Genomic DNA, 22799 nt, shown 5'->3' with positions numbered 1-22799 from the left:
GGTTTTCGTCGCTTTAAACAAATTGTTAAATTTTTCGGGAAATTGTTAATTTCCTGCTTATATTTAACTTTTGATTATATTAAATTTTTTATTTAAAAAATGAAATAAAAACACAATAACACTCAAAAGTTACCCTTTTATTTACAAAAGGTTACCCTTTTATTTACAAAAAAGTTGCCCTTAAACTCACAAAAGTCACCTAAAAAAAGTTATCCTTAAACACACATAAACTACCCTTAAAACACATATAAGTTACCCTTTTATTAACAAAAGTTACCTTTAAACTCACAAAAGTCACCCCAATCTAAAAAAAGTTATCCTCAAATAAACACATACTTCGTATAAGTTACCTTTAAACATACACAAGTTAATCCATTATAATACCCAAAAAAAAAAAAATTATCAAACCGTCATTACAAAACGCTGAACATGAGAAAAATATGTCTCCATTAGACCATTACAATCTTCAATAGGACATATTTTCACTTTTACTTTTTTCTTCTTCAAAGATTTTTTATCAACCAATTTAGTTGATTCTACTAAAAAAATAAACACGAGAAAGGAAAAAAAAAGGAGAAGAGGTAAGATGAAAATGCAATGAAGAGGAGAGAGAGAGGATAAGGAGATTATAATTGTATAAAGACCAAAATATAGAAAAGAAAAGAGGAGAGAGAAAAAAATTAGAGAGTGTTTCAGGAGGAGAGGACAAAATCAGAAAGAGGTAAATAAAAAAATAAATAAAAAAAAAAAACCCTAGCACTACGTGAGAAGACTAGAAGAGGGAAATAATTCCTCAAATTGGGCCTTGCGCCATACACTAAATATTGTACACCGGCCTTTTTAAAAAATTTGTGATGAAAATGATAGATTTGCATTGTTCTTTAATGTGAACAATAATGCATATGAATATATGATCCTAGACTGATATTGCCCTGATTAAAATGTACTCCGTACAACTGTATTTCTGGGTGATTATGTTTCAATCCCCTCCCAATTGTTATAGCGGAGAATCGAACACGCGGTCCTCCGTACTAAGTATAGTCTCAATCACCATTGCACTAACAACCAATTGGTATATTGTCATGTAGATGTGATTATGTGTTTGTATTCTTTACATTTCTTGTCTGCTTGTACGTACACTCATATGCAGGGTTCAGAATGGGTTTTAGGAAGGCCATGTATATAAGAGAAGAGAGAAGTACACAATTTTTACGTAACAGCCTTTACTCACAAATCTTGAGTAATTTTTGTCATCAGAAGAATATACAAAATCTACTCCAATTCGTTTATTATCTAATACCGATATTTGTTAGCCGATCATCATGCCCTTAATAACTACGCTGTGCAAAGCAACTTACCAATGTTAACATCTTTGAGTTGTTGCAATATAGCATTGGTAAGTTTTTTTTATGCAAATATAGCATTGGTAAGTTAGAATAACATAATTGGTGCTTTGAGTGATATTTTTTATGATTCAAATTTTGGGCACTTCGAGACACGTGCCACAATTTGGATGTCTTATCCTTAAATTTACTACGGAGTATACAATTTTGTCACTTCAAATGCAAAAGTTTCTTTCCATACATATATGTTGATAACATGATCTTATCGAGGTGATCGAGAGGCCAAAAAAAAATTCTTAGGCACTGTAATACGGAGTATTTAAAAAATAAATAGGCAATATAATTTTAAAATTTCAATATCCTCTTGGTCGCATGTTAAAAGAGGGGGCAATTGGGTTGCACATCATCTTGCTAAGATGATTCCTTTTGGGGTAGAACAAATGTGGGTTAGTCATTGTCCTCCGGAAATAGCTCCATATATACTCTCAGACAATTTATCTCTTGATTAATCTATTTGCTCGACGAGTTTCCCTCAAAAAAAAAAAATCTTAAAATTTCAATAAATAGCTAGTTTAATTGATTTCAATATAATTTGATACATTAATAACACTGAAATAAAGGCAACTTATATTAGTTTAATTATATAATAGCAATGTAATTTTTTTAGGGACATTACAATGAACCTTAATAATGACATTAAAAAAAAAATACCCCTTAAAGTAGAAGTTGCTAATATCATCCATTGATTATCTCTTGTGTATTCCCCTTCTTTCTTTGATATCTTCATCGGTAGAAGCTTTACCCTCGTAAATTTTTCAGAAAAATGGCAGGTTATTGTTTTTTTGAAGATAGATCTATCATATCGTGTATTTATACTCAAAATGACAGAATAAAATAGGTGAATGACTGGTCAAGTTTTTTTTTTTTTTTTTTTTTTTTTTTTTTTTTTTTTTTTTTTTTTTTTTTGTATTAGATCTATCATCTCCCGCTTATATCGCTGAAAATTACAGCCTTGTTGGAGAGACAATCTAACGATCCTTTGTAGCCGTGAGGATGTTTTCCTTCTGATTCATCTGTCCGTATTCGAAAACTTGATAACTTTTTCGCCAACAAAATAATTTCACGACAATCCATTAGATATGCTACCATGAAATCAAAACTAAGAAATTTCTCCCTCGAAAAGAGGAGATAAACCTTGTCTTTCGAAGGAGGTTGAAAAACCCTTGTCTTTCGAAGGAGATCGGAAACCCTTTCTTTCGAGGGAGAAAAGTTCCTCCCAAAAGGAGGAAGCATTATTAAAAACCTAAAAAACAATAAAGAAACAAGGATTGGGGCTTTCCACCGATTAAAATCGATGGAAGCCCCTTCAAAAATCAACAATGAAGGCTAGGGTTTTTGGAGAGAGAAAGGAGGAGAGAGAAAAGATTTGTTTAGGCCATCTTAATCTTGAAGTGCATAGGTTTTCAAATAGTATGTTATCTTTTAGTTTGTTATATCAATGCATGTAATTAAAATACGGATTATATCTGTATCAACAAGTGCAATAAATTCTAATTCGTTTTTTTTTTTTTTTTTTCAATTCAATATAATCTACTCTGTTATTATAAATATATGTCAATATACCAATAAAATCTATTAGGATTACTTTAAAATCATGTTAAATCTTATATTCTTATGTTAAATTAATATAATTGTACAACTGCCTTTTAATTTTTTTAATGAGATTAATTACCCTAATTGTTAATTACCGCCTACTCCACATAATATTGTTATGAACTTTTGATGAATAACAATCTCCTTATAATAGTAAGTTAACACAGCAGTATGGAATATTGCACTTTCAAACAACAATCAAACCCTAAATGCATCGTTAATATATAGAATAATTTAGTAGTTTAAGTTTTAAGTTCTAATTACACATTGTTTTGTTTTGTTAATACGGAATACATAAATTAAAGTCGTTGCATCATAAAGATAGTTATAATAAAACATTGATAAGCTTTTTAAACTAAATAATAATAAATGCAGTTTAAGAAACTAGAAATTAATCTAAAAAAAAAATTTGAACATGATTGATTATCTAGAATACAAGATCATCATGAACTTCATCAAATATAATCTAGCAACATATTACATATATAAGTTGAATAGTTCATAAAATAACTCTATTTGTTTGCAAATTAAAGTAGAATTAAGTGTAGAACTTGTTAATTAATTCCGCCTGGCAAACTTGTTTAGCTTCTTGCAATCGTATGCCGGCTTCTGTTTTCCCCTATAATACTTGCGAATCATTGTAGTTTTGTTTGTCGTCGATCTTGAGTTTCCTCGTCTTGATTGGCATTCATACGGAAAATCATCATCATCATCAACATCATAATCATCATCATAATCCTCGGTTTCTTCCGGATAATCATTATTATCAACACCCAAAACTTGAGATTCTTCATCACTTTGATCAACCGTAATAATCTTCTGCTGTTCTTTCTTCTTGGTCAAGGACTCATCGGAGGCTTCAACATGTTGATACGAGTCATCATGTTGATGTGAGTCGTCATCATGAAGGAAAAGGACTTTATGAAACGAAGTACCCAAACACGAACGGATGGCATTGTGAGCATCGTTGTTGACGTACACGATCTGATCAGCACCCAAAGACGACATCACCTTGTAGAGATCATGGAGATAAACAGGTTTAAATTCATTCATGACCTTTGGTTGAACATCATCAACGTAAACAGGAGGAAGAAATTCATCATCTACGTACGAAGGAGCCATTGTTGTTGTGTTTTTGGAATTTGGGTGAAAGAATTGAAACAAGGAAAATATGCGACTAATATCTAGCTAGGTTAATAATACGGACTAAGAGAATCTAAGTTTATTTGTAACAATTATTTGAAAGGCCCCTAGCTAGGGTACTTATATAGTTTTATAGGTCGGTTTCATATCTTTTAGCCCAAGCTTAGGAAAGTTTTTATTTCTAACCAAAAGTTAAGGTTATGACCAAAAGCTCTATTAGGATAAGGAAAGTTAAGGGAGATTAATTATATACTTCATCTTATGTTCTTCACTAGAACTTTATCCAAACATGGAATAAACGAGTGATTAAGGATATATATGATTTACTTTTAAACATAATATACTCCGTAATAGTAGAGTGCGCTCCTAGAATATTTTACTACGAAATTTGGAACAACTCCTAAATTATTGTTGCATATTAGAAAATATAAATATAGGGAACAGAATCATGTTCTCCCACACCTGCTATATATAGTAAAATACTAAAAAGAAAATCATCTGTTAGTAATTAGTATTATGACTAAATTCTGCAGATTCACATTAAACAGGACATGTTTTTAGCACCTTTACTTTCTTTGGCCTTCTATGCAATCATCTTTCCTTCTCAATTCTGGCTATATAACAAATTAATTAACCGCTGAATATAGAATGAAACACTGATAAACCTTAGCTTAGTATTAAACCCTCATTTCATAAAACCCTGTTTTTTTTATCCTGTTATCCCTAAATGATGTGTGTAGCCTAGTAACCCTAAGAACCAAAACTGAAAACATCGCGTTTTTTTTTTTCCTTTTGTTGTTTTAAAAGGGGGAATGGGAGAAAAATCAAGTGTCCTATGCTTTCTTCTTGACAAGGTACATCAACCTCATTCAGTTAGACTATGAAGCATCCTCGACTTCATGATATTTCAGTTGATCCAAGTTAAAAGATCCACCATGCTCAATTTCAATGAATGATCCATTAGTACAATCTTCTTCAAGGTTGTGGTGAGCAGCATCATCGTGTGTTTCGATATTCTCTCCTTCTTCAACTGATGATTCACTAACATCATCATCATTCTTCCGTCCACTATACTCACCTTCATAAAATGAGCCAATGCTAAATAGTGGACTTCCTTGCTCATTAATTGATGAAAAAGATTGAGAATTTTCAAACACATCACCTCGAGTCACATTAGGTAAGCCACATCTATCTCGATAAAGGTCCAACTCTGCCTCTAGGTCTCTCATTTCATCCTCTTTCTTATTAAGAAAATCCTTCAACATTTGAATGTCCTCTTTATCATACTCAGCTTGTTCCTCCATCATCCTCTGATACTGCAAGGCCTCCATTTGGACAGACGCCTTTTCTGCCTGTAACCTCGTGATCATTGCCATTGCATTATTGGCTGCCACAGCAGAAGCACCTCTTTCTTCATCCAACTCCATGTAAAGAGCTATAAGAGATTTTCGATCTGATCTAACTTGCTTCTTTAAGCGGTCCAAGATAACCTCAGTATCAGTCTCATTTCCTGTAATTGCCTCCACAGGGTCTGAACCTAGCTCCACTTTATCCAAGAGTGACTTCCTAGGCACCCGGTTAGCAAATCTTGGACTAGCAGCTGCTGAATCAGATACGCCGAAAAATCTGTTACCCCTCCCAAAAGATGTAACTCTGCCAAATGATGTATTTCTACCAAATGATGCGTTTCTACCAATTGATATATTTCTGCCAAATGATGTATTTCTGCCAAATGAAGTACTGCTGCCAAAATCTTCCATAAAATCATCAGCATCTATTGCCTTTGGTGTTGTTGTAAGTTTCGCTTCTTCCTTGCCTGCTGCAAAGAAACAATCGACTTAGACAAAATATCATAACATTTCTTTTTCAAATACTATCCTATAAATTCTAGCCTATGGTATAAAAGCACAAAATAATATAGCAGGAAAATGGAAATTTGAAATAGGTTGGTAATAATTGCAACACAAAACCAAATAAAAAAGTACATATTTATATATATATATAACCATATAATATAGATCATGTAATTACCAGTTGAGACGGCTACATTGGCTGCATCCTCTTCATCAAAGTTGCCTATTTCAGACGACTTAAGCTCTAGGCATCGAATTTGGGACAACTCCAAGGTGGTCCGTACATCATCTGCCCTCCATGAACTAAAAGGAGCGCGAGGGGAAGGAGTAGGACCCTGCTGCGAAAGCCTACTAGGAACCCTGCTAAGAAACCCGGAATCAGTGTTAATGTTACCAACACTGCCCTTTTGATACCCTGTAGGCTTAACCTTCATAGCCTCCCCACAACACGAGCAGTAAGTCGAATCTCCAAATCCGTTTCCATTACCAGTTTCGTCGCTCCAGAGAGGTTGCAGCTGAAGCCTAGCCTTTATTTCATCATCAAACAACAATTCAAGATCCTTATTTACACCACCTTTATTAAAAGTTTTGTAACCTTCAGTAGAATCAGATTTATCATTGTCAGTAGCAAAAGAAAGGAGGCATCCTTTACACATTGTTCGAATATCAGACAGTTTCCTATGAACATGACAATATGCAAGGGAGGATAAATCCTTCTTGTGCTCATCACAAATGGTTTCATTGTAACAATACCGTGATTTGTTACGTGCTAGGATATGATCAATCCTGGTGCACAGAACACATGGGGCTTGCAAATCGAAGAAATCTGCAAATTCACTTGATACAAAGGCCAGGAAACCATCAAGTAAGAGCAAACCTATGAGGGTCCATTCAAGGACAGCGTATATTACAAAATGTGGTAGACTTCCTAGCTCTTGTTCCACATAATGCCTGAATGAACGCCCTGAATATGACATCTTCTTGATCTTCTAGGCATATGTAAAAGATCGAGGATCAGACAACCACGAAAACAACAACATCGAAGCCTTAATCCCAATGATGTGTAAGATTGAAGATCAGAGATATATATAGATTATTTCTTCAATATGGATGTTATACTTTTGATATCTCTTACAATAAATTAATATGTAACGTATATTGATGAATGAATATAAATGAAAATCTAGATCATTATCTTGGTAAAATGGGGATTAGGCCAAAATCATGATCATGGTAATGAAAGGTTGGCTAGATTTTCATCAAACACAGAACAAATTTTTTTTAAAAAAAAATTTAAATAAAAAATTTTAAAAAAAATGCTTGTATTTTGTGTAGATTATTTTGAATGGAAATTGAGGTTTTCTTGATTCTTTAGGATGGTGAAATTAGTTTGGCTATAAATGGAAATAGCTCCTTTAAGTTTTGATGAGAAAATGAAGGTTTTCGGTGGACCATGCACCTATAATAACGGTCAATCGTGAAGTTTACCATAAAGCTTCGAAAATTAGTAGTTTCTTCATCAATAAAGCACATCTAATAATTAATTTTACTATTCTGTATATATATATGTATATATAGATAAACTTCAAATCAAATTGCTACTCTGTAGTATAATTTGAGCGGCGATTATGTTTAGATCAAGGTGACAGCTTAATTACATAAAAGTCGACTTAATTTTATGCATTTGAAAAACAGTTTTTATACGGAGTATGCTTTTTAATTTTGTTTAATAATATAATTACTACTAGTTCTTTAGTTCATAATTTGAACACTGCATCAGTGCATTGTCAAAACTGACTAAGCTCCTGGTTTCTGCATCCTTGGAGTTCAAGTCGAAATCATTATCGGTACCATGATGTTTGTCCAGGAAATTGAAATAAGTTCTCAAGATCTAAGGAGTTTAAAATGTGGAATGATGGCACAATACGACAGTAAAGTAGAAGAAACTATTCTCTTACCACGGTTCTACCAATTAAAGGCGTTTTCCGTCCATTCTTCACCCTGGTCCTTGTGTATTACTTATTTACCTTTTCTCCATGTTGGCATTCTCTGTATTCAATCACACTAAGATAAGGGGAAAAACAAAGAAAAATCCAATTTTTTTGCACAGTAGCAGGCTTGCAGCAAATTGAGGATCAGCATAATCAATTATAATTCAAAAACTACCATGATATTGTCCATCAAACCACCACTGTAAAAACAATATGTGTCCATATAAATTACAGCTAAATTCACGTATTGATGTATGGATCCTCCTCTTCCTGCTGTCACATATTGTTCTTTTAGTATTCAGTAACTAAGTTATACTTGTAACTAATTTCATGGATAGATGCTTCCTCTTCCTGTGGCCACATAATGTGCTTAACACTAGCTAGTACTAATTATCAGCTTTATATCTACTCTAATGTGACAATCCTCGAAGAGTTACGACATTTGCAGACATGTAAGGGGACATGCAACCTTGTACCTGAAGAGGAAGATCATAAAGCAGAAGCAAAGTCAAGATTTTAAAGTGGATAAGAAATATTGAAAGTGTAAGCGAAACAATATCTTATATGCATTATACAATATGATGAGCCACGATTGTAAGGGAAAATAATGACTTGGCTCAAACAATATTATGCATTGCTTAATTTGATCAGATAGAGTACATAAAGACTAATAGCATCAGGAGTGAAAGTTGGTTCATAACCCTAACCAACCCCCCCCCCCCCTCAAAAGAATATAAATAGTCTCTCCATCCTTAATCCGCATCAACATTTTGCCATTCCAAAATAACCAGCTCCTTTTAACAATTAGCAAGTTGAACTTCAAGCTTTACAGTTTCCAATATTCAGTGAATGATACCATGAACAAAGAGCTTTAAGAAAAAATAAGGCATAATATAGACTTGAGATGATAACTTTAAATAGTGAAGGAGGTTAAGACAAATAATCAGCCATCTGCCGGGCTGCCCCAATAATTCTCCAACTGATAGCAATACAATTTTTCACTAATGTACCAACAACATATAAAGACCAAAAGCAAATTATATCCCCTGTGAACTTTGAGGAAAATTCATAACCTGAAATTATAACCATACCTGCAGCAAACCAGTAGGGATCTGAATATATCCTTGTAAGAGAAGATCTACACTTGCTAGAATACTCTGTGGAACAGGAGTGATCAAATAGATCACATTCTTCAAGGTATCAATGCCTCTCACGATACCTGAACAACAAAATAACATTGAAACATCAACTCTTCCTTAAAACGCTACACACGTATCAAACATCTGCTAAACAAGATTAGACAATGGGAATCATAAATACAGTCATCTAATAAGTTCAACTGTCTATTTGTTCCTAACTTAGAATCAGGAATGAAAAAAGGCAAAGTTTTATATTAGCAGCTTAGGTTTAGAAAGGATACATAATTTCACACATTTAAAAATTGAAGTCTATCACAAAAATTAATGAATTGCATGTAAGGTGTCATAATTTAATAAACAAGCAACCCTCAAAGAACAAGGACCAGGCATCTTCACTTTGCTCTTTAAATAATTGGGTAGGCGGTTCCCCTAGGTGCTAACCTGCCCAAGTAGATACAAGTTAGAGGTAGATCCAGCTGCCTAAAAAAGTTCCCCAACCAATAGAGTCTCCCTTTCTCACATCTAACTCATTCACCTAAATGAAATTCGACATATTGACTAAAAGTTGTAAGATTTTAAAGCAACTGTTGGGAAATTTCAATTCCTTTTTTTTTTTTTTTTTTGATATATATCCTAGAATCAAAGCACTTAGAAGTAATGGATTTCAGGGAATTCTCAAAGTATGTTCACCAATTCACCTCTATGGCCTAATATGGGTTAGTGCACAGCATTGCCTACTTATAGTTCTTGCTATCTTGATTATAATACATTTCCCATATCATGCATATCAACGTAAAGGTTCCATACCATCACCATGTCCATATGCCAATGAATAGTGTGTTTTGCAAATAGCAAAATGGTTACAATGTCTTTTGGAATTTAAAGAGTGATCTTCGTGGCAAAGAAAACGAAATCAGAACCAGCATTGACATAAAAGTTTAGTATCAATTTGTGTCTTATAGAAATATAGGACATACCAAGGCCAACGCAGACAGGCAAAGATTGAGAGTCTTCACAGCTAATAGCCAATCCGACTATTGTTGCATTCAAACTGTAGAAGACTTCGGAGTTTGGTACCTAGCACAATTATTACATAAAATTGGCCTTGATCAAATAGAAAAACATGTTTTTATAGAAGCACTTGTATATAGGTATAGCAAATTGGTAAGGATTTATTAAATCAACAAACCTCACAATGAAGATGCCTGATTTTGATACTTGATATAGGGACTTGGTAAGGAGTAAGAGAGGCTAATGCAAGAGCAAGTTCTTTGATTGTGGTGATACTCATACTACTCGGAAAGCATTGCCTAAAGTAAGCCATCAGTCGTAGCTCTCTAATAAGACGTGCTTTCTTCTGTACCAACACCCTGGGAGACAAATAAATCAACACATGAGAAAAAAGATTGATTCTTAAACTTCAGAAAAAGAAGACAACTTCAAATACTGATTTTTTTTATTGAAAAGAAATCTATACAAGAGTAGAAACAATAATCAACAATAAAACAGGAAACATTGATCTCTGAACTCCTCAAGTCCAAATAGCTGCAAGGAGTTAAAGAGATAAATGGTGTTCACTGTTGAAAGAGAAGGAGAGGGGGAGAGATAAAAGAAGTATTTCCTGCGCGCATAACACAGTTATTTCAGTTGGGCATCAACTTCAGATCAATTCAATTAAACAATTACCCCTCAAATAGGCAAATCTACCCCATTAGTCAAACAATCCTTCGTCAAATTTGGTTAGACTGAACCAGGGACCAGATAAGGTTAATGTGGACTGAGTTTGAACATCAATGGAACATGCAAAACCTAAACTAATCCAGGTGTCAAATTAAATTTGTGCCTACAGCAAAATATTTTTTCTTTCAAGCTAAACATTATTTATCGTCAGATTCAAACATAAAAGCACTACAACTAGGTTTTGTGAAAACAGTCAAAAGCTCACAGCAGAATAGGAAGAGAACTAATAGAAAATTCATGATATCCCAGATATGCAGCCACATAAAGAAGGTTTTTTTTTTTTTTTTTGAACAAGCAGCCATATAAAGTTAGATTGTTAGAATTCCACCAGTTCACATGACTATATATATTTCAGGAACTTACGATCGGTTGTAAGAATCCTTGCGAGCAGGAGTGATCTCCACCAAGTTTACAGAACATTCATCAAGGTCATCAAGCCAAAATGCGCCGCTAGGTAGATTCTTCTCTTTAGAAGATATATTTATCTTAACCACATGTGTAGCAGCAATGTGTTTCAATATATCAACCAGTACATCAAAACCAAGACCTGTTGTACAATAAGAATGCGAATTACATGCTAAATATGCCCAAGGAAGAAGAAAGGACACTATTGGAGAATAAAGTGATAGTTTTACAGCCTACCTTTCACCCAACCAGGCGTGTTAATTATAAGGGGTAGCTCAGCTGCACCAGGGCTTCCATTCTTACATGAAATCCTTAGGTCCTTTCTATAGTGATCATACAACGCATATATACAATACAAGTATGTTTCTGGATCCCTTTTCGAAGAAACATCTCCAAAGAAATAGCATCTGCAGACACCCATGCAAAGAAACTACTATCATTGATCATATCTGAAGATAAGCACAATACAAGACAAAATCATGACAAACAACAAACAAAAAAATCAGCACTGATCCATAAAAATGATGCTAACAACCAATGAAGTAAACAAAAGTACATGTTATGCATGAGGTAGCAATTAACTAACAATCAAAAATACATAGCTACACACACAATCATCTTGATCCTGTTTTCACCAAACCAAATAAACCCATAAATATTTTTGCAGTCAATTTTCAAGAGAGAGAAAGAGGTGAGAAGGAAATGACAAGAATCTGTTAAAGCTAAATTATAATGAGTAGGATTATAAACCCTTCAGGAGGTGTTTGTTTCACATAAGTCTTATGTTTGTTTTATGATTTTATGAGTTTCAAACCCATACCTCAAACCCCCAAGGTATGGGGTTTAGAAACCTTGGGGTGATGGTGGGTTTGGCTCATTCCCATACATTTAGGCATTAAATAAAAGAAAAAAATTACATTTTATAATCATACCAAACATAAGGTATTAAGAATCAAGTTCCAAACCCATACCACCATGGTTTCATTCCTGATTCCAACCTCATACCAGTTTGCGAACCAAACGCCCCCTCAATGCTCCATATCTCTATCACATTTTTATGTCTGGGTGCAGAATTGGTTAGTTTCTACTTAGTGTAACATTCAATATAATGGTTGATTGCCTCTCATTAGGAAATTACCATCAACCGCAGTCCTGCTCACATCAGGCCTGTCACTTTGAGTAACAGCTTCATTCACCGAGCTAGGAGGTTTAATTTAAAAGTTAATTTTTATAGAAGTTCCTTGAATAACCAAATATATTTTCTTGATGCACCTCCAATGCTTAATTGACGTGCCCGTGAATCCGTGATACTTGGTTGATGTACCTACAATTGAAAATCTTCTCCCAGATACTAATTACTACAATCCGTTGTTTTTTTTTCCTAATGTACCTGGTGTTTATTTTTGATGTATTCTCACCTTAAGTATAGTTATACGTTAAGACAAAAAAAATGCCCCAAATTCCAAGAGCTTCTTAAAACCCACATATAAATTTATAAAGGAGAGTAAAGACATTTTACACAGCAGAAGGTTAGATGTTTTAAGTGACAAGCTTATCAAGTATTACATCCAACAGATACCACACACATTAAGCTAAAGCATACAGATAGAGAAAAAATTGTCCATTTACTGCATACAAGAAATAATTCTCAATAAATAAATAAATAAATAAAATAAAATAAAAATCAGAGCTTAAATAGATATAAAGAGCTTCCAATAGATAAAAGCAATGTCAAACGTAAAAAAGCATAATGGTCAATAATTTGACGATGTGGATGCATTTTTTTTTTTCAATTTTTTTTTTTCACCAACAACATGAATAACAATCTCTTAAATAACATGAAAGCAAATATTACAATAGGCATTTATACCTTTGAGGTGTCTTCAGACAAGGGATAGTTAAGTCTGGATGAAGAAAATGAAATAAATTAGAAAATACAATATATAAGTTAATAATAGAGTATATTTTGTAAATATTAAAAAGTACAATACACACAAATAAGAAAAGGCAAAAAACAAATCCCATAATCAAGCACCTAGAGTTTCTTCATCAATGATAGTAAGAGATAGGCATCCTGGAGGAGTGAACTCTGGCTGTCCAACATCCGTATCTAAATATGCTACACTTTTGTATCTGCCAACCAGAAGCAATCATAATATCATTGAGTGATATATGTATAAAGATATTCATACAAAACAAGATAAGTTATGTGAAATATTCACACAATACAAAATAAGTTATGTCAAAATATTCACACAATCAGGTTTATTACATCGGAAAAAAAAAATTCTCTTTCAACGCAAAAGTAATTAACGGTTGTTTAAAGTCTACCAAGAAATCCAAGCAAAAACCCATCAGTACGTGTTGCCAGCAAACATAACAAAAGTGCCTTGTTTTAAGTTGCAAACTATTTCGGGAAACAATGGCTTTTTTATCAGTCTGCATGCTCTAGTTCAAAAGGACACAAACAAATATAAAATTCTCTTTCTAATATTCTATAAAAGAATTTTTTCCAAGGAATATCAGTATAAGCTCAAATCCAGTCACCAATTTAATCGACAAAAAACAATCACCAAAATAATTAAAATATTAATACCTAGAAAATCAACTAATTAAAAGCACTAAAAACATTTATATCCAACTTTTTTTTGGTGAAGAGAAATAACATAAATTAAATAAAAGAAGTTCAGATACACAAGTTCATTACATAAACTAATAGAACCCAAACCATATTGTTCCATACAAAAGCTTGAGGGTTCAATGCACGACCCTATTTACATTCTATATCCAACTTCACCAACAAAGCATTCAAGTTCACACAGAACACGGATAATACCCCGTAGCAAACCAGCAATTTAGCAGAAAAATCACAAAAATGAAACAGAAAATCTGCACAAACTTTCAACTTCACAAAAAATGCCATTTAATTTCAAGGGGGAAATGTAAAACTTATGACTTATCACATGAAAGTATTTCCCAAATACAAATTAGATAGAAATGTGACCTGGTGAGGAAAGTGTTGAGGAGGTAACGAGAGAAAGTGGTTTTGCCACTGTTCTTAGCGCCACAAACGAAGACAGTAGGAGGCAGTGATCTGGTAAAACTTTTCGCTATGGTGTCTACAGCAACTGACCATTCCTCAGAAATCTCTATGCCTGGTGATGGGGTCTCTTTCACCGAAGCAAAAGCCGTCATACCTTCTCTGCTTCTCTGTATCTCTCAGAATACGCACTGTATCTGTCTCGGCAGTGGCGGAATCAGAAATTTTACAACAGAAAAATTTAAACATAAGAAAGACACCTTATTCCTAGGTGCATATAAGAAATTTCATCGAATATGCCATGAAATAAATCAATCACATAAAACCAATTCCAATACCATAGTCCAAAAAACTAATACGAAGTATCTTATCTCTTATCATTCATCTTTCATGCTATAAGAATTTCCAAAATCAGTACAAATTAACAATGACTTTATTATCCTTCCAAATATTACAGATTTTGGCAGAAGTTTTCTAATCTTATTGTTTCGCAATTAAAAAAATAAATTGAAACAAATACTGTACAAAATTCACCCAATCATCAAATTATCATCAAAACATCAACAATTGATTCGAATTAATCTTGATATCAACAAAACATCACATCAATGTTACAGATTTTGGCAGAAGTTTTCTAATCTTATTGTTTTACAATCAAAAAAATAAAATGAAATAAATACTGTACAAAATTTACCCAATCATCAAATTATTATCATAACATCAACAATTGATTCGAATTAATCTTAATATCAACAAAACATCCCATCAATCACAATTAACTGCTTGGTTATGAGCGAAAAACAAAATCAAATTAGCATTGATATATAATAAACTAACAAAAAAAAAAAAAAAGAGTTCAAACCCTAATACAGCAGCAATTACGAAATAAAATTAGTAAAATTAGAGCAACTAGGTGATATATAAAAGCAATTATGTAAAAAAATAGCAAAATTTGCAATAGAACAATTTAATTTACTCATGTACCTGCTACTCAGTAGTAATGAGTTAAAATAAAATGTTGATGTAATGTACTCCGTATTATGAATGAAAGAAAGAGAAGAGGTAATACAACAATGGGATATTTTGGTTTGGATAGTCGAGATTTTGACATGTTTTTCATACGAAAGACTTTTTTTTTTTTTTTTTTTTTTGACAAAGGAGCCTAACAAAAAAAAAACAACTAAAAAGACCAAGTAATTAAAGTACGATGGCGAGCTTGCTTGGCGAACCAGTGGGCCGGCGAAACCCAAAGTCGAGGGACTTTCCTGATCCTGCAGGGTATAAGACCCTGAATTTCTTCACGAATAGACTTTAATAACCAAATACAGGAGATATCCTCTGATGTAGCCTGAGTAAGAAGAGAGACCACTAGAGCGCAGTCAGTAAATATTAGCAAACTAAGAAATCCTTGATTTTTGGCCGAACGAATCGCCCACAAACAAGCATAAAGTTCAGCATGAAGCGCTGAGGCAGTTCTAAGAGCCCGGAGACCACCCCCTAAAACCTGAGTTGAATAAAGATTCCTGAATATCCAACCTATGTCTGCAGTATTATCACGGGCATCCCAAGCACCATCCAAAAGAAGACAACAGTCCAGCTTATCAAAGGGGGAACCCTGAATACAACCTGACCGTAGAGGAGTAGAAAGATGTGCATGAGCTTGGTTGGAGGAATGCGAATGATGAAGATAATCCAGTGCCTCTTGACCTCTAGAAACCCAGTCTGTAGCTAAAGTAAGAACCAAATATGGAGAAATAACCGCTTGGCGAAATACTTTATGGTTATGAGATAACCAGACAACCCACATAAATGAGAAGAAATAAGACAAGTAGTTCCACTGCTTTGCGTCTTTGAAGGTTGTAACCATTTCTGTGAACCAAACATTAAAGGGTTTATCCTGCAGGGTAGCTCGAGTAAGGGCTAATGGACTTGTTGCCAACAGGTCCGAAACAAATTCGCAGTCCCGAAATAGATGAGAAGTCGATTCGCAGTCCTTGGACAGAAAACACAAACAGGAATTACGGGAATGCCCCAGTGAGAAAGGTGATCAGTAAGAGGGAGAGCATCATGCAACAGCTTCCAGACAAAGACCTTTAGCTTCGGAAGAATGGAGAAACCCCAAAATTGCTTCCACCAGAAATCCGAAGCAGGAGTACTGGCTACCGAAGACAGAGAACTGCAAACCAGATGAGCATAAGCCGTCTTCGTAGAAAAACACCCATCCCTAGTAAATTTCCAGTAGACAAAATCGTCCATGACACATGGAGGCCTTTCTAACGAAAGGATTCTCTGAGTGGATGAAGAGTCAAAGAGACTGTGAATCAAATAAGATTCCCACGCGTTTGTACGCGGATTGATAATAGAGGAAACATGGGTCGACAAAGGCGACCCAACAGCCGAAGCTTTAAATTTAACAGAACCTCTCGGAGCCCAGTCATCCTCCAGGATACGAACTCCAACCCCTGACCCGACCTTCCAAGCCAGGCCAGAAGACAAAACAGACATCCCCTCCATAAGTCCACGGCACCCCCAAGAAGATCTGGGAATACCCCCTATTCGAAAAGGAGAAAGAGAGGGGTATTTAGAATGCAGGACCCTCGAAACCAGAAGCTGGGGATGATGATGGATACGCCAGCATTTCTTAGCTAAAAGAGCGGAATTCATCATTGAAACACTTCTGAGACCTAAACCTCCCATTCCTTTAGGGAGATGCAGAAGAGACGCAGACCGAAAAGCCAGCCCCTTAGAGGATGAGGAAGAACGCCACCAGAACCGGGACAAAAGACCATCAATTCGATTGCAGATAGAGGTTGGAACCTTGAAAACTGAAAGTACATGATTGAAGGAGGCAATCAAAATCGAATTGATAATAACCAGCTTAGCTGCAGCTGATAACCGTAAAGAAGCAAAGTCCGAGATTCGCTTTGCGGCAGAGTCTAAAAGATGACCGAAGGTTGCCACCTTACTACGGCCTAAATCCACAGGCAGACCAAGATAAGAACCTAAAGAGTCCCTGCAGTGAAGCCGCATACAGTTTTCCAAGAAATCCCTGTAATCGGACGGAGTATTCGGGCTGAATTTCGCAAATGACTTTTGAAGGTTAATCATCTGACCCGACATAGCACAAAACTCCGTAAGGAGAGACATAATCTGTTCACAGGCTGCTGGAGAAACTTGGAAAAATAGAAGAGAATCATCCGCAAAAAAAGGTGAGAAATTGACGGGGCCCTCCTCGAGACGCGGATGCCACAGATAAGAGAGAGATTCTCGGCTCAACGAAGCATGGCCGAAAGGATCTCCATGCATAAAACAAAGAGATAAGAGGAAAGCGGATCACCCTGTCGAAGACCGCAAGAGGGATGAAACAATGGAGAGGGGTCTCCGTTAACCAGAACCTGATATGAAACAGTAGAGACACATTGATGAATCAATTGTATCCAATAAGGAGGAAACCCAAACTCGTGTAAAACCTTTTCCAAGAAGTCCCATCTAACCCGATCATAGGCCTTATTCATATCCAACTTTAAAGCCGCATAAAACGATTTTCGGGCAGTGGAGTGATTCATGAAAGAAAGAACTTCATGCGCAATTAGACCATTATCAGACATGAGCCTCCCTGGCACGAAAGCATTCTGAAAAGAGGATATCAAATGCGGCAAGACTAGTCGGAGCCGACTCGTAAGACATTTGGCCACACATTTGTATAGAACATTGCAAAGACTGATGGGGCGAAATTGTGAAACCAATTCCGACCGTTCGACCTTGGGAAGAAGCACTAAAAAAGTACGATTCCACTCCTTTAGCATATAGCCGTGAGCAAAAAAATACCGAACCGCATTAATTACGAAAGAGCCAATCCTATCCCAATGATGTTTGAAAAAGGCTGATGAGTAACCATCCGGCCCCGGGGATTTATTATCCTCTATATGAAACATAGCTTGCTGAATCTCAAAATCCGAGAATGGACGAAGCAGCTGATCTTTATGAGATTGAGAAAGGACAAGAAGATCCAGCTAGTTCCACCAAGAAGAATCTGGCAACGGCGTTGACGAAGGAGTGTAAAGATCCAAGTAGAAAGCTGAGATGAGACCACGAACCCCCTCAGGTTCAGAAATCCAATTACCATTATTATCTTTCAAGCTGTGAATCGTATTACGCCGACGACGAGCTTGGACCGTCGAAAAAAGAAGTCGAGAATGCCTATCCCCTAAAGCATCCTGATGTAACTTGGCCCTTTGACACCAGTACATAAAAGCCACTTGAGCCGCTGCTAATTTCTTGTTTCTCATATTAAGAAAAAGACGACGAGCCGCACTATGTTGTAAACAAGACATACGAGCCCTTTGAAAGACTTTGTTTTGCCGCAAACACATTCTAACTACGGAGTACCAGCACCCGAGTATAAATGAGTAAAGCATACATCTACTCCCTAAACTTAGCCAAATGTTGCACTTTACTCACTAAATTCTTAAAAGTTGCAATTTACTCACTACTCAGGTGGTTGGAGGTCATTTTTCAGGTAGTAACCTAATATAGCAGGTTAACTCCCTAAACTTTGCCTAAACTATTATACTAATAGGTAAACTCCCTAAACTTTGATATTTTTTTAAAAATATTTTCTTAATTTAACAATCTAATCATACATTTGTAAGCTAATGGGAACTAACTAAATTTTTGACTTGGAAAAAAAATTATTTTTTCATTTTTTTTCCTTTGCACTAGTTTGGTTCTTTTTGTTTTTTTTTTTTTAAAAAAATAAAATTAGATGATCCAATTAACATCAGAGTAGAAAGAATGATTTACCAAGTCAAACAATTAGGAATCATTGTTCTTCGAACAAAATGAGCATATTCATTGTGTGCCATTATATATCACATATTAATTAGTTTGGTTGTCTTTTCTTCAAAAAAAAAATTGTTTGAATGTTTGATTTATTATACACATTAAACTCAACAAAAGTTATAATTAGCAGACTTTAGCAGAGAACCTAGTACTAAAAATTCCTTATCGCCTCCTTATAAAAAAAAAACTCTCATTGTCGTATGAATTTGCAGTTGCGTGCGTTTATTAAAAAAAAATACTTAAGTTCAAAATTTTGTGAAACGAACATGATCTAGAAAAAAAGTTAAGAATTTTTTTGTGATGTTGCAATTAAGATTGCTTAATAGCGCGGTTGTTTACTTATATTAGTACGTGGCTATAAAATTTTCTAACTAAAACAACAACAAAAAAAATTTAAAAAACCAAATATATATATATATATATATATATATATATATATATATATATATATATATATATATATATATATATATATATATATATAAAAACCAAAAATATTGCACTATAGTTGTTGGAGTGTATATATAGTTGTTGTTAGAATTTTATTACATAATAATCATTTTTTAATAATAATAATAATAATAATAATAATAACAATAATAATTCTTAACTATAGTTCAATATTTTATTAAAAAACGATTATTATTATTATTATTATTATTATTATTATTATTATTATTATTATTCTTAACAATAGTTCAATAATATTTGTTACAGAGTATTATTGTTTTTGTAATGACTAGCTAATTAAAAATCATGTGAAGAAGTTTAGGGAGTTGTCAGAAAGTTTAGGGAGTTCTTGCATTTTACCTGTTATTGAAGGTCAAAACTCAAGTGAGTGAGTGATTTGCAACTTTTGAAAGTTTAGTGAGTGATCTGCAACTTTGTGCAAAGTTTAGGGAGTAGTTGTGTAGTTTACTCGAGCATAAATGCATAAGGCCAGGAAAGACCTATTTAAGTTTTTTCGGCCCGTGCATAGACGTTATTTTCCATTAAATTTTTGCCTAGATTCTGTGTAGGCAAAAATGCCTGCACCCCCATTCTAATGACCATACGATACGCGTCTCAAGTCTGCGAGGGACCGTAACTCCATATCACCGCACTTCACTCACACTCTACGCGCACTGCTGCTCCTGCCAACGAACACCACCCCTCTGCCCCTACAATGATAACTTGCTATTTTATGCGGTTTTAGGGCGTATTTGAACCTAGTTTACCTGAACAAATTTGTGTTTTGGTTCACTTTTACCCTATTATTATGCAATTTTTGTGTATCCTATGCTTCACGGGTTGTTAGTGTTTTTGTTGAGATTTTAGGTCCAAAGACGACCAAATGAAGCCCATGGTTACCAAACCGAGGTTAGAAGCAAGGAAATGATGGAAAGAATCCAAGTACAAGAGCATCGTAGAAGAAAACACGAAGAAAAGGGCCCAGAAGACCCTGCACGGCCGTGCAAGATGTTGCACGTCCGTGCAGGAGTGCAGACTTGAAGCCATCTTTCTGCCAAGGCCTGCACGGACGTGCCAAATATTGCACGTCCGTGCAGATGATGCAGCACGGAAGTGCTTCCGTGATTATGAGGCAGCACGGCCGTGCAAGATGTTGCACGTCCGTGCAGGAGTGCAGACCTGAAGCCATCTTTCTGCCAAGGCCTGCACGGACGTGCCAAATATTGCACGTCCGTGCAGATGATGCAGCACGGACGTGCCAAAGGTGCACGCCCGTGCTGCAGCAGGTCGTCTTAAACTGAGTTTCTGCCTTGGTCTGCACGGACGTGCCAACTTCAGCACGTCCGTGCAGACCTACAGTTTACCCGTTTCTTGTTTTCACCGTCCTCTTATTTTAGGGGGTAATATAAATAGCCCCTTTGGACCATTTTAGAGGGGTTCCCAATTTTTCCAGATTTTTATACTCCTCTTAGTTTGAAACACAAAAATCCTCAAATTAGCATAGATTTTAGTTCTTGTTTTGAAGGTTTTTCAATCCAATCATTGTAGAAGACAAGTTCCACCATTGTTAGTCAATTATTGAAGCTTCTAGTAATTTTTTCTTACTCTTTCTTTCTCTCTTCTATCTTTAATTCTTGCTTTTTATTAATTGTTTGGTTGTTCTTTGCATGTTTAATTGTTAGATTCTACTTAATTCTTAGTTTTAATTTGTTCATGAATTCCTTGAAATCTTTAATTGCTTTAACCTCCATGGATTGTGAGTAGTCTAATTTCTAGGGTTTGGGTGAACCCTCAATGTAATCACCAACACTTGTTGCATGAACTAATTTGTTAATTGTGGGGTGTTAATTAGTTGAGTTTAAGAGGTTTCATTGTTAATTCTTGTAATTGGCCATTGCTTGAATTATTTATCTAGCTTCCTCAACGAAGGATCGAGAGATGAACTTGAGGAAGCTCCCTTATGCTTGATTGACTTGATTTGCCATGAGAATAGGAATTTCTAGTCAAGGGAATTTGCATGTTATCGTGAGGATGTTTTAACACTTGTTTCTTGCCCATAATCACGAGAGTAGGTTATGGTTTTGATGTCAAGTAATCCCTCTAGCTTGAGAGAGTAGTTGGGTGCATTTGATAACTTCCCCTAATTTATCCCCTAAATCACCATTTCTATGCATGCTACTTGTGGTCCGTGATGAAGTTTAGTGGTGTAACCCATGCCCTAGGCCTTCTTAATATTGTTAATCACCTCTTAGAATTAGTTGATTTGAATTAGAATAGTGTGACGTAATACCAACTTAAAACCCCCGACTTAATCTAGCTTGTTTAAACAATAACATTTGGTGGTTGATTCAACGCCTCTCATGGGTTCGACCCTTTCTTGCCCTTGCTACTAGTTGAGTAGGATCGAGTTAGGTCTTATTTCTTGATAGGTTGACGACGTCCTATCAAGTTTTGGCGCCGTTGCCGGGGAGGCAAAGTCACATTGAATAAGTTATTGTTGAATGAGTCTAGATTTGTGTATATGTATATAATCTTCTTATTTTGTTTTTGTTTAAGTGTGTTTACTTTGTGATAGTCATTGCTAACGTTTTCCTTAGCTTTGTTTGACTGTGCATGACACGGAGGAGTAAGCAATCACCGCTTATCCCCGTAGATCCGGAGTTAAATAGAACTTTGAGGAACGTAAGAAGGCTCCTACAAGGCACGCCGGAATTTTCTCTAGCTTATACGGATTCCGAGTCGGAGGATAATCTTGACAACGAGCAAGAGATGGCCAACCCACCGCCTCCTCCACTTCTACAAGACTATGACCACCCCGATGCATTCCAACTTCGGAGTGGCATACTTCTTCCCACCACCAATGCAAACAACTATGAGTTCTCTCCTCAACTCATAAGGATGATCCAAAGTGAACAGTTCGGGGGGAGTGCAAATGAGTGCCCTCTAGCTCATTTAGACAACTTCCTTGAGTTGTGCACTACCATCAAGCAAAACAACCTCACGGAGGAATTCATTTGGATGCATATGTTTCGGTTCTCTCTTAGGGACAAGGCTAAGTGTTGGTTGAGGTCCGTGAAAGAAGGATCCTTAACAACATGGGAAGAGGTTACCAAAGCATTTCTTGGGAAGTTTTGTCCGCCCGAAAAGACCGCGGAATTGAGAAGGAAGATTACAAGCTTCACTCAAGAGGATGATGAAAC

The 22799-nt window shown here is 35.3% G+C and overlaps 2 protein-coding genes across 3 annotated transcripts; both read right to left on the bottom strand.

Annotated features, from left to right (window-relative positions):
* Nucleotides 1-4674: 4674 nt before the first annotated feature.
* Nucleotides 4675-6969, bottom strand: LOC110700787 (probable myosin-binding protein 5). Its single transcript, XM_021878384.1, has 3 exons — nt 6171-6969; nt 5881-5958; nt 4675-5790 (listed from the first exon to the last, which is right to left on the bottom strand). Exons 1-3 carry the CDS (start codon nt 6967-6969, stop codon nt 5018-5020), a joined length of 1650 nt encoding a protein of 549 aa, XP_021734076.1. The 3' UTR covers nt 4675-5017.
* Nucleotides 6970-8110: 1141 nt separating this feature from the next.
* Nucleotides 8111-15445, bottom strand: LOC110700487 (polynucleotide 5'-hydroxyl-kinase NOL9-like). 2 transcript variants are annotated; one of them, XM_021878034.1, is made up of 10 exons: nt 15292-15445; nt 14272-14504; nt 13303-13400; nt 13138-13171; nt 11505-11674; nt 11226-11409; nt 10312-10492; nt 10100-10199; nt 9075-9202; nt 8111-8459 (listed from the first exon to the last, which is right to left on the bottom strand). In XM_021878034.1, the coding sequence occupies exons 2-10, from the start codon at nt 14460-14462 to the stop codon at nt 8394-8396; spliced, it is 1152 nt and encodes a 383-aa protein (XP_021733726.1). In that variant the 5' UTR covers nt 14463-14504; nt 15292-15445; the 3' UTR covers nt 8111-8393. The 2 variants fall into 2 exon arrangements, with proteins under 2 accessions (XP_021733726.1, XP_021733727.1); XM_021878035.1 differs by having other exon boundaries at nt 14272-14498.
* Between the last annotated feature and the right edge of the window lie 7354 nt (nt 15446-22799).

This window comes from Chenopodium quinoa, unplaced genomic scaffold (assembly GCF_001683475.1).
Source record: "Chenopodium quinoa cultivar QQ74 unplaced genomic scaffold, ASM168347v1, whole genome shotgun sequence".
NCBI classification, from domain to species: Eukaryota; Viridiplantae; Streptophyta; class Magnoliopsida; order Caryophyllales; family Amaranthaceae; genus Chenopodium; species Chenopodium quinoa.
The sequence above is the reverse complement of the archived record's forward strand: the minus strand, read 5'-3'. Positions and strand labels throughout refer to the sequence as shown.

Excerpts from the sequence above, each read along its gene's own strand:
- LOC110700787 (XM_021878384.1), bottom strand. The coding sequence starts at position 6,969 with ATGTCATATTCAGGGCGTTCATTCAGGCATTATGTGGAACAAGAGCTA. Across the intron at positions 5,959-6,170 it reads CAATGTAGCCGTCTCAACTG|CAGGCAAGGAAGAAGCGAAA; the intron begins GTAATTACATGA and ends GTTTCTTTGCAG. Across the intron at positions 5,791-5,880 it reads TATGGAAGATTTTGGCAGCA|TTACATCTTTTGGGAGGGGT; the intron begins GTACTTCATTTG and ends CATTTGGCAGAG.
- LOC110700487 (XM_021878034.1), bottom strand. The coding sequence starts at position 14,462 with ATGACGGCTTTTGCTTCGGTGAAAGAGACCCCATCACCAGGCATAGAG. Across the intron at positions 11,675-13,137 it reads TGTCTGAAGACACCTCAAAG|ATGCTATTTCTTTGGAGATG; the intron begins GTATAAATGCCT and ends GGGTGTCTGCAG. Across the intron at positions 8,460-9,074 it reads TCCCTACTGGTTTGCTGCAG|GTACAAGGTTGCATGTCCCC; the intron begins GTATGGTTATAA and ends CTTCCTCTTCAG.